The 12,298-nt window shown below is 52.5% G+C and overlaps 1 protein-coding gene across 1 annotated transcript; it reads right to left on the bottom strand.

Annotated features, from left to right (window-relative positions):
* Positions 1 to 7,601: 7,601 nt before the first annotated feature.
* Positions 7,602 to 11,261, bottom strand: LOC135828040 (uncharacterized protein K02A2.6-like). Its single transcript, XM_065340475.1, has one exon. The coding sequence runs from the start codon at positions 11,259 to 11,261 to the stop codon at positions 7,602 to 7,604; it is 3,660 nt and encodes a 1,219-aa protein (XP_065196547.1).
* Between the last annotated feature and the right edge of the window lie 1,037 nt (positions 11,262 to 12,298).

Here is a 12,298-nt window from a genome sequence, read left to right as displayed (position 1 = left end):
CAGTGTGGCTCCCAGTCTTTGAGCGGTGGAGCTCCAGAGAATTTTGGGCCCCTGGCAGTAGCAGTGCATTCCATGGCCAATTTTCAATTGTGGCAAAAATGCTCAGGGTGTATTTGGTTTCATCCACATTGAGATGAAAGTTAACACTGCCAACATGGATTCAGTATGATCTGCCACACGATACTTCGTCCGTCCGCTCCCTGACGCGAATTTCTCCCCTCCAATACGACAACACGACGACAGGATGCTAACATGAGCCTCCATGTACGCGTGGAGACGCTTTCCACCGCACATCAGAAACCGAAACGACAACTTGCTCGTCTTCTCAAGAACTCTCAACAACGAAGACACTGGCGCACGCAAAGCTACGTGGCACACAGCGCTCCAAAGAAGAAATGCGTAGATCACGTGCATGCATATGAGAAAAACAATGATGTCACGCTGCCATGACGATACACAAGCTGTACTGGCACGCAGTGGACAAAAATAATGGAAAATCAAGAAAAGTCAGAAAATAATACAAACGGTGAAATTCGAAAGTAGAAGTCAAAGGAAGTTCAAAGAACAAGGAAAACGAAGATCTGTGCTGATGGGAACTCAAAGCAATTTCAACCATGTCCTGTCAGAGAGTGTTAGCACCCACAGGGTGAAGGCAAGCCTTGTCAGAGCAGAACCTACACTAGGACGGACTAGAGCTGCAGAACGGACTTTCTGAAGGAATGCAAAGATAAGTAACAATTCGAATTCGAGATAATCAACTTAGAAACAACACCAGCTGTTTTGTAACCTGTAAACTGCTTGTAACAATCAGTGATGTACTAGTAACTAACTCCTAGTAAACGCTTTGACTGTGCTCTCGGAAGAACGAAGGATTAACAAAATATAGAATAAACACAGTAGATAAATAATAGTGACACTCGTAAATTCTACAATATCTGGAGTCTTCTGCACAGTACATGAAGAACACACAGATCGCACAGGGAATACACAAGAGAACAGAGCGCACACAGATCGCACAGAGAACGCACAGAAAACACACAGAACGCACACCACTGCATACTGTCTTCAGAACATTCTCCCCCTCTTGATCAGACCACGGATCAACACTGCTTAGAACTCCAGTGGGCTCAGCTAAGTAATCGGGCGAGCGTAGCGCTTGCCGCACACCACTACCTCGGCGACACGCACCTTGCCATCCGCTCCTGGGAACACCTTGACCACACGTCCCAGAGGCCACGGTCCAAGCGGAGTGTCCGACTGCAGTACGAGAACGGCATCATCAGGTTGCAGGCTCTTCTGTGCATGCGGCCACTTGGTCCGGCGGTTCAGGGCTGGCACCCACTCTTGAATGGCTTCACGGGCAGACACTACCCAGAACGTTGAGCTTAGCGACGACAGCGTCTGGTTCGTGCCGCCATGCTGCTGCAGCTCGTGATGGTGCTTCACAATAAGCTGCGTGATGTGATGGTTGCGTGGCAAGATCACTGGAAATCTCACGTTGTGTGGCAGCCACTCGGCGTACTGCGTCCTGCCGTCGCATCGCAGCAACCCATCTGCGTCGACCTTGGGGTTGAGCTTCAGTAGCGCTGATCTGGCTGGCACTACTTGCTTGTTGCGCACACTCTTCAGCTCGTCGCTAAACGCCTCGCTCTGAGCTTGCGCGATCCACAGTTGCTCGGCGTCACTGATCTCTGCTGCTGTCAGTTCACTGGTGATGCGAGTCCGGCCAGCGGAGTTGCCGATGAAGCGCATAACCCACGCTGTCACTCGCACGAGACGCAACCAATCGGAATATCGCTCGGGCTTCAGGCGAAATCCTGGCGGCTGTGCAACAGTTACGGAGCTCACTGCTTCCGCTGCGCTGCTCTGCTTAAACTCTTCAGCGCTCGGGGCTGTCGGTGGACCTGCTGGCAATGTCGGCCAGTCGGCTGAGTCACTGCGTAGAAATGACGGGTTGGTACCACTCGCCCTCGTGCGGTTGAGCTCTGTGTTTACATCTGACTGGTCTCGTACCACTGACGCATAGCTGTACTGGAGCAATGACGATCTAGCCATTGTCGACGTCGTGGGCCCGACACATGTCCACCCTAACACTGTCAGACGCGCCACAGGTTCTCCAGGAGCTCCACGTATCTCCTCCAGCGCACAATGGATGTCTGGTTGGTCAATGCCGATGAGCATATCTACCTCTCTACGCTTCGGCAAGCTGGCAAATGTCACTTCCTTAAGATGTGGCCAATGCCGCTGCTCTGTTGACCAATTCACTGCGTGCATGTCGTCAGTGATTTGCTGTAGCGTATTCGCCTGGATCTTGCGCTCCCAGCTGCCATCTACGCTGCTGAGCTGCACGTCGACGTCCTGGGTGTCGTACGTTGAGCGCTGTCCGTTTAGTACTCCGACTGATATCTTGGAGCTTGGTCCACTTAGCTGAAGTTCTGCTGCTACTCTGGCGCTGACATACGTCTGCGTGCTGCCGTCGTCCAGTAGAGCATTGATACGCACACGTCTGTTGCCATTGCCGATCATGACTGGTACGGTTCGCAAAGCCAAATTCCCAGCGCCACTGGCTTTCATGGTCGTTGCTGCTGCTTGAGACTCCTGCGCCTCCCCCTCAGTGGCGAGGTACACACCTTGCTTCTTTGTGCTTGGTCTGTCCTGGGGCGGATCTCTGTTCTTGATCTGCTGCTGCCCGTGCAGGAGCCTATGGTGCGTGGAGTCGCAACCATCAACGCCGCAAACTCTCGTCCGTTCACAGTCATTGCCGCGGTGACCACTCGCCAGACACCGATAACACAGACGCGCTGCTTTGGCCTTGACCCAGCGCTCTACAACAGTCATTCCTTTGAACTGGTCGCACTGCCACACGCCATGGACATCGCCGCACACTTCACACGACTTTCCGCTACGAGCCACAAACGATCTGTTGTATGGGTGAGATCCTGGCTTAGCTGGCCGGTTGGCAGGCGCATGTGCTGACGCTGCTGGCTGGGATATGCTGATCCCGTCTGCCGTTTCTGCTGCCACAGTCAGGAACTCTGCCTCTTGTTCCAGCCACACTGCTAATATGGTGACTGTTTCTGGCTGCTGTTGCACGAATAGCCAACGCTGATACTGCGCGATCAGCTTCTCATCCAGCTTTCGCAGCAGCTGGTTATACAGAGTTCCCGGACCCAGCTCATGGGAACGCCCCGCATCCGTCAAGTTTACTATTGCGATCTCCAGCAGCTCAGAATACCGCACCAGTTCGCGCTGGCGACCACTGCGGACGGTTGGCATTCTCTCAATGTCCTCCAGCTGCAGAGCAATTTGTCTTCGACTGCCGCCGTACTTGCGCTCAAGCTTCGCCTTTGCCGTTGCATAAGCTGCTGGCGAGTACCCGAGGGCACTGATCGTCTCCAGCGGCTCACCCTTCAGGTAAGTACGCAACTGCAGCAGCTTGTACGCATCGTTGGCTGGCGAGACATCTACGCATGCGTTGAAGGCAGCTCGCCACTGCTCGTACTCTTTGCGGTTTCCGGTGAAAACTGGAATGCCGACTCGTGGCATCTGCCGCCATGGCTCTACCATTCCACCTGGTGGAAAGTTTGCGTACGGTGCAGGTGCTGTGAACGCTGCTGGTGCTGCGAATGGTGCTGGTGCTGCTACACTCGGTGCTGACACTGCTGGCGGAAGGCTAGTACTGGTCACTGGTGCTCTTACAGGCTGACTGGTGGCTCTGCCTCCGCCACTGGCTGTCAGTGGTCCAGCCTGACCCGAGTTTACAACCGAGGTTATGCCCCTTGAAGCTGTTACAACAGCCGGCACAGACCTCAACGACATACTATTACTAAAGGCGGCAGCAGGCACAGAACTAGCCGACGTACTGGTGGGAGCCGCAGCAGGCACAGAACTAGCCGACGTACTGATGGGAGCAGCAGGAGGCACCGAACTAGCGGACGTACTGATGGGAGCCGCAGCAGGCACAGAACTAGCCGACGTACTTGTACTACTGCTACTAGTACTACTGCCACTCGGAGCGCGAGCGGCAGTCCCCGAGCTGGCAGCAGTCCCCGAGCTGGCAGCAGTCCCCGAGCTGGCAGCAGTCCCCGAGCTGGCAGCAGTCCCCGAGCTGGCAGCAGTCCCCGAGCTGGCAGCAGTCCCCGAGCTGGCAGCAGTCCCCGAGCTGGCAGCAGTCCCACTCAAGGAACTCGGTGCCGACGACCCAGATAGACTACTCGGTAAGAGTCCTGACTCCAGACCGACAGGTCCCTGGTGCGGTTCTCGCTTCGGCACAGTATGCATAAATTTCTCTTTTTTTTCTTTTTCTGGTGCCTGTTCACTTTTTTCCTCCTCGTCAGCCTTGCTCTCAGCAACGATCTCCGATCTTTGCAGCAGATCCCGCACTTCCCTAATTCTTTGGGCTCGCTCCTTGCCCGCTGGAGATCTCCCTCCACGACTGGGCCGCGAAGAGCATATCTCGGCGAGCACTTCGCTGGCCTGCTCTAACACGTTATCGTACTTGCTTTGGAGCTCGTCCAGCTCATCGTATATTGCCTCAGTAGGGCGACCTGCCGCTCTCATCAGCTTGCACAGCTCAAGCATCACTCGCACTGCCTCCTCTGCCGCATTGTTCAGTGCATCTATCCCAGCGTTCAGGTCTCTGGCGTCTATGGGCGTGGTCTCACTGTGCAGCTTTGTCAGTATTCCACGTTTGATATTCGTGAAATTGGACTTCACTCGAATCTTTGCCGATCGTAGTTCGTCCATGGTACAACTAAATTTGATACATACACTACAACTAAACTAAACTGAACCTCTAACCATCCTCTGCTACCAGATAATGTACGCGTGGAGACGCTTTCCACCGCACATCAGAAACCGAAACGACAACTTGCTCGTCTTCTCAAGAACTCTCAACAACGAAGACACTGGCGCACGCAAAGCTACGTGGCACACAGCGCTCCAAAGAAGAAATGCGTAGATCACGTGCATGCATATGAGAAAAACAATGATGTCACGCTGCCATGACGATACACAAGCTGTACTGGCACGCAGTGGACAAAAATAATGGAAAATCAAGAAAAGTCAGAAAATAATACAAACGGTGAAATTCGAAAGTAGAAGTCAAAGGAAGTTCAAAGAACAAGGAAAACGAAGATCTGTGCTGATGGGAACTCAAAGCAATTTCAACCATGTCCTGTCAGAGAGTGTTAGCACCCACAGGGTGAAGGCAAGCCTTGTCAGAGCAGAACCTACACTAGGACGGACTAGAGCTGCAGAACGGACTTTCTGAAGGAATGCAAAGATAAGTAACAATTCGAATTCGAGATAATCAACTTAGAAACAACACCAGCTGTTTTGTAACCTGTAAACTGCTTGTAACAATCAGTGATGTACTAGTAACTAACTCCTAGTAAACGCTTTGACTGTGCTCTCGGAAGAACGAAGGATTAACAAAATATAGAATAAACACAGTAGATAAATAATAGTGACACTCGTAAATTCTACAATATCTGGAGTCTTCTGCACAGTACATGAAGAACACACAGATCGCACAGGGAATACACAAGAGAACAGAGCGCACACAGATCGCACAGAGAACGCACAGAAAACACACAGAACGCACACCACTGCATACTGTCTTCAGAACACTCCATTTCTGAACAAAATAACGTCTCTAAAATGGCCACGAAAAGCTACGGTGATGCACGTCAAGATTAGGAATACACGAAATCGAAAGGCTAGGACATCGAGGTATACTAGAAAATTGCCTGCGAGGTGGAGAAAATTCGCTGACGAGGTTGGCGAGCCCTTGAAATCGAGCGACGATCTAAAAATAATTGCACCCACGTCGAGAAAGAAACCATGCATAGCGCGTGGGCAACCCAAGAAGATCGCTCGAGCGGCGGCACAGTCGAAGGCAAGGCCAGTCCAAGCTCTAAACTCTATCGAATGACCTGGCAAACACCCATGGTTTCGGTTGACCTTGCCCGTTTGAGATGGAAGTCGAGCGAAATTGCAAACATACGACTAGGCCAGGTCGCGTAAAAAATGAAAAAGATTGAAATTTGGCCGCCATATTGAATGAACGCGCGTCGCATGCATGGGACAGCCGTGGGTAGAGGTGACGGTTTCAAATAGGACATAGGTTGCAAACCGGAACCGGACTCAATATTCACTTTCTCTCTTCGTATTTTGATTAGAAAACATATGTCACAGTGAGACTACAATGTGTAATACTCCCAGCCAAAATTTCATGGCTCTGCGATGACCAGAAGCGCAATACCAAGCAGGTGAGTTTTTGACTTGTTGCTTCGCACTGCGACTCGAGTTTTATGACTTTCGAAAAATCAACTTCTTGTCGCAGGTAAACAGCGGCTCACCTCTCGCCAATAAAGCACCGCATACCAATCAAAACTAATGGAAGCACACACAGGGCTTATTGTTAATCTGTACTGGTCGTCGTGGAGCGATAGCAATTACCTAATTTCAGAACTCAGAGTGAATTTGACGTGCACTCCAAAACCTTTCCGGTTTGGAGCCACCTCTGATTTGAAGCGAAAAATTGGGAAACTTGGAGGCAATGGGTCAACACAAAGGAGTGGCTCAGTTCGATTGACTCTGGCCTCAGAGCAAACTTCAACATGCCAGTTTCCTTCCACAAACATATTTCGAGTGAACAATCAACGCTGATGATCGGTTTGGGTCTATACAAATTTGGCTGTCAAGCCGTTCCAGTATTGAACCGTCGCCTCTACCGCGTAAGGAGACCATAGGTCTGTGGGGACTGCCCTGGAGAAATATGAATAAATACTATACTACTTTATGCTGACCTTTCATACAAACTTCCAGTCAACTGCCCCATCATGCAGGTGGTTTATATTGGGCATATAAACCTCATACTTCATACAAACCCCATATAGACCACCAGCATACAAACTCCTTTTTAGAAACAGGAAGAAGTTGACTGTCAGTTTGTATGAAGGTCAGCATAAGTATAATACATCCCACTAGTGGTAGTATATGGGTTTATATTTCACGTACAAGCGTACTGTTGGGTTGTACTATATACATACTGCGATGCATGTTGATTTTTCACTGCACCCAATGATGTACAGTGTGCATGTCAGGTGTGTCTCTTAGGGATGAGATTGATGCACAAAACTAGACTTCGAAAGTGCTTATCTACGCATTTTGGCACCAGATTAGGTTTGCGACTACTGTAGCTAGTGACTGTTGTGTCATGTACTGACATAAGGAAGTGGTTTATTTTACAGACAGATGAGTGTAGATATAGTGAAGAGTCAGGGAGGCCATGCCCAGCAGAGCATGGTATCGTGCGTAGCACGGGGGTAGTGAGAGGTCACGTACCGTCTATACATGGCGACAGACAGGGGAAGGACTATGCCGTGAATGGGTGAAAGGCTAACATGATACAGGATAGGACATCTCCCCCTTTTTGAAAAAAAATTAAGGAGAGCAAAAACACAACAGCTGGGAAAAAGACTGTTATGGAGAAAAGGCAAGACAGATACATGTACGGGTTGTACATAGCCGGGCACATAGAACAGAACTATGCAATGTGCGGGAGAGCAATAGCAATAGCATGAAGCCAGAGAGAGTTATATGGTAGCGATCAATCTCTGCGGTGGCTGGATGTTGTTGCGAGCACGGAGAGTTGGCTGTGACGTAGGCACAGGCTGTTGTTGCGGGACTAGCGCGGCCGGTGGTACTGCTGGCACCGGTCCGGGAGGAGTCACTGGCTGGAGCAACTTCACTGCACGGCGGTTTCGGCGCAGAAGACCGGATGAGGTGGCGATGTTGTAGGAGCGATCGGTGAGTTGCTCAACCACTGTACCCTCGCGCTTGTCGTCGACCCACACTTTCGCTCCCAGTGGCAGAGGGGAGAGCGACTTGGCTGCGAAGCGTTGATCGAAGTGATCTTCTTGCCGATGCTTAGCCTCCTGCTCCTTGGCCCGGAGAGCGGTGATGTCTGGCCAGGAGGGTTGCAGGAGATCAGGTGGGCACGGAAGATTGGTGCGGAGCCTGCGGCCGTACAATAGTTCGGCGGGCGAATAGCCGTTGGCCAGGGGTGTGGAGCGATACGCTAGGAGGGACTGCTGTAGATCACCTGGCGCACGGATGAGTCGTTTGGCAGTCTGCACGGCGCGTTCTGCTTCGCCGTTGCTTTGAGGATGCTTCGGGCTGCTGGTCCGATGCGTGATGTTGCACGACGACATAAACTGTGCAAAGGCGTCGGAAGCGAACTGTGGCCCGTTATCGCTGACGAAGATGTCCGGATAGCCGTGGGCAGCAAATATGCTCTTCAGATGAGTAATGACGGCCCGTGACGTAGTCGATGAGAGACAAGCGACATCAATGTAACGGGAGAAATAGTCGACGGTAATCAGGTACTGGCGGCCGTCGACATCACAGAGATCCGATGCGATACGCTGCCACGGACGCTCGGGGAACGGAGTTGTCTGAAGAGGCTCTGGAGACTGATGACGCTGCTTGATACAGGTAGTGCACTTGGCGACGTACGCCTCGATGTCGGCAGAGATACCTGGCCACCATGACGAGAAGCGGGCACGGGCTTTACTCTTCGTGACACCTTGGTGACCATCGTGCAGCTTCTGGAGGATCTCAGGCTGTAGCACGGACGGAACAACCAGGCGAAAGCCGTGGCACAATACACCTTGCATGTGAGACAACTGGCCTCGCTCACGATGGAACGGCTTGATGTCGTCAGGGACGGTAGCAGGCCAGCCATGGATGACGTAGCGCATCACACTGGATAACACGGGATCTTCAGACGTAGCCTTGGCTAGGTCGGCGAGAACGGATGGACTTGTGAGATCTTCGGCAGTGGTTGATAAAACCATGCCGATGTCGTCTTGCAGAACGTTGTCAACTGATGCCGATGCTGGCGCTCGTGAAAGCGTGTCAGCCACCACCAGATCCTTGCCGGGAACGTGTATGGCTTGGACTTCGTACCGGAGGAAGCGGAGCAGCATTCGTTGGCATCGGATGGGAACCTTGTCCAGGTCTCTGGTGTTGATCAGTGGCACTAGCGGCTTGTGGTCCGTCTGCACGATGAACCTGGGAGCGCCGAAGAGGTACTGGTCTAACCTCTCGCACGTCCACACCGCTGCGAGGCATTCCTTTTCGATCTGCGCGTAGCCTTGTTCCGTCTTGGTCAGGGAACGGGAGGCGTAGGCTACTGGGCGCCAGTCGCCATCGTGCTTCTGGAGCAGAACACCACCAATGCCATAGCTGCTGGCATCGGCACTGACCATGATGGGACGCTTGGGGTCATAGTGCACTAAGCACGGGGCTGAAACGACGAGCTCTTTCAGCCGACGGAACGCGTCCTGCTGCGGGGAGTCCCAGAACCAATCAGTGTCGGTGTGCAGGAGCTGACGGAGGGGCGCTGAGATCGTAGCCAATTCCGGGATGAATCTGGCGACGTAGGTGAAGAGACCTAAGGCACGGCGAAGCTCAGGAACATTCGTAGGCTCCTTGAGGTCGTCAATGGCGGAGACTTTGCTGGGGTCGGGTTTCACACCGGACCCGCTGACGATGTGTCCCAGGTACTTGACTGACGACTGCTTGAGGTGGCATTTGTCGGGGTTCAGAGTGATGCCTGCGTCGGCAAGGACCTGGCGCGTTGTGTCCAGCCGGTGGTCGTGTTCAGCTTCGTTAGCGGCGTGGACCAGAACGTCGTCCATGAATACCTCGGAACCTTTGACGTGGGAGAGGAAGTCCTGCAGGCGTCGCTGGAAGATTTCCGGTGCAGAGGTTATACCGAATGGCATCCGGAGGAATCGGAACCGACCCACAGGCGTGATGAACGTGGTCAGCTTGGATGCAGACTCCGTGAGAGGCACTTGCCAGAAGCCGCTGTTGGCATCCAGCGTGGAAAAGACAGTAGATCCGGCGAGCCTAGCCAGTGTGTCCTCAACTGTCGGAAGAGGGAAGTGCTCGCGCTTCACGTTGCCGTTCAGCTTCTTTAGGTCTACGCAGATCCGTACGCGACCATTAGGTTTACGAACCGGCACCATAGGAGAGCACCAGTCAGAGGGACCCGTTTCCCGGACGATGATGCCCATTTCCTCCATACGTGCGAGCTCTTCTGTGACCTTGTCCTGTAGAGGCAGAGGCACACGGCGGGCAACACCACAGTGGCACGGCGTGGCGTCGTCCACGAGCTTGATATCAGCTGGGGGCCCAACCATACAACCGATGGGCTGTGCTGGCTTGCTGGTACACGATTCTGCTGCATCTAAACGCTGGATCAGGCGAAGTCGGAGGCAGTCTCTGCGACTCAGCAGGTTGGTAGATCCAGGACCATCGATAACTACGATCTCCATAGAGAACAGTTCACTCTTGTGCATGGTGTCTGCAGTGAACTGACCCTTGATGGATAGAGGTGCACCAGATGGACCAAGGAGTTTGGTAGTGGATGGTGTGAGTACAGGGCGTTGTACGAGATTCTGATACGTGGAGTGCGTGATACATGATACATCTGCACCTGTGTCGATCTTGAATATCAAATTTGTCGAGCAAACAGGCAGACTTACTGACCAGGCGTCGGTGGACTGGGAAGGACTGGCGTTGGATGACAGCTCTGCAACACCACCCATGAATGGCGACGGGGACGCGAGCAATTCATCTTCGACAGCTCTGGCACCACGCGTGGTTGCTGGAGTGGAAAGACAGACGGCGGCGAAGTGGCCCTGCTTGCCGCATGAATTACACTTGCGACCAAACGCAGGACACGCAGAACGGTTACTCTTGTGCGAACCAGCGTGGCCACACCACGGACATGTTGAAGCTGCAGTGCCGCTCTTCCTCTGCGTGGACGGCGTTGGTGCAGGCTTCGACGGAACGCCGCTGCGCTGGCGGCGACTCCTTGCATCTTGCTGCTTTCCTCCAAAGCGGGATGCAGCATTGACCTGCGGCCTGGCGGCTTGCGCTGCAACGTCTCCGGAAATTTTCTCGGCCTGCCTGGCCCTGAGAACTGCGTCCGTGAGGGTGAGTTTTGCGGGCTCAATCAGCTGCAACTCCTTGGCGACTTGACGATCCAGAATGTGAGCCACGAGGCGATCTCGAATTCTGTTGTCCTTCTGGTCACCAAAGTCACAGAACTTCGCTGCTGCGTGAAGTTTCCGAACAAATTCTTCCACGGACTCTCCTGGAAGATGGACGCACTGTTCGAAGATGGTCCTCTGGTGAAACACGTTCAATGCTGGCGTAAAGTAAGCGTCCAGCTTCGTCATGACCTTGTCATACTTGTCCTCGTCTCCAACGGTGTCGAATACCAGTTGATCGAAGACAGTTTCGGCCTCAGGGCCCAGCGAGTAGAGCAACGTAGAGATTTACACTTTCTCGTCTTTCGAGTTGAGCTCTGAGGCGAGGCGATATCTCGCAAACCGGCGTTTCCAAGCCGGCCAGGCATCTGGAATGGAGAAATCAAAGTCTGCAGGCGGCGCGAACTTGGCCATTTCTACTCGAAGTGTAGACCTGGTTGACTAACTTCTGACACCATGTTGTGTCATGTACTGACATAAGGAAGTGGTTTATTTTACAGACAGATGAGTGTAGATATAGTGAAGAGTCAGGGAGGCCATGCCCAGCAGAGCATGGTATCGTGCGTAGCACGGGGGTAGTGAGAGGTCACGTACCGTCTATACATGGCGACAGACAGGGGAAGGACTATGCCGTGAATGGGTGAAAGGCTAACATGATACAGGATAGGACAGTGACTACACCCAATTTCCAAAACTTGCTCCGATCGCTTCGATTTTGGTCTCATTCGATTCTCCCAGGCGTAGTACATAGAAAATCTGCAAGTAAAGTCGTCGCCAAAAAAATCCGGCCAAATGCGATGCTAGCTACCGGTAGCTGTACTGGGCCGCATGCACTGTATCATACTTCAAGTTCAAGTCTTGATAATGATAGTGGTAGTGCCTAGTGCCGTGGTACTGGTAGACCGCGGGTCTGCAGTTACTTCACTGTTCACATGCTGACAGGCTCGCATACACCATGACTTTGTAGAGGCGACAACGGCTTGACAGGTCAGCCAAATTTGTATAGGCCCAAACCATGCAAACCTATCATCAGCGTTGATTGTTCACTCGAAATATGTTTGTGGAAGGAAACTGGCATGTTGAAGTTTGCTCTGAGGCCAGAGTCAATCGAACTGAGCCACTCCTTTGTGTTGACCCATTGCCTCCAAGTTGCCCAATTTTTCGCTTCAAATCAGAGGTGGCACCAAATCGGAAAGGTTTTAGAGTGCACGTCAAATTCACTCTAT

This window comes from Sycon ciliatum, chromosome 12 (assembly GCF_964019385.1).
Source record: "Sycon ciliatum chromosome 12, ocSycCili1.1, whole genome shotgun sequence".
Classification (NCBI taxonomy): domain Eukaryota; kingdom Metazoa; phylum Porifera; class Calcarea; order Leucosolenida; family Sycettidae; genus Sycon; species Sycon ciliatum.
This window is presented reverse-complemented; position numbering and strand designations above follow the sequence as displayed.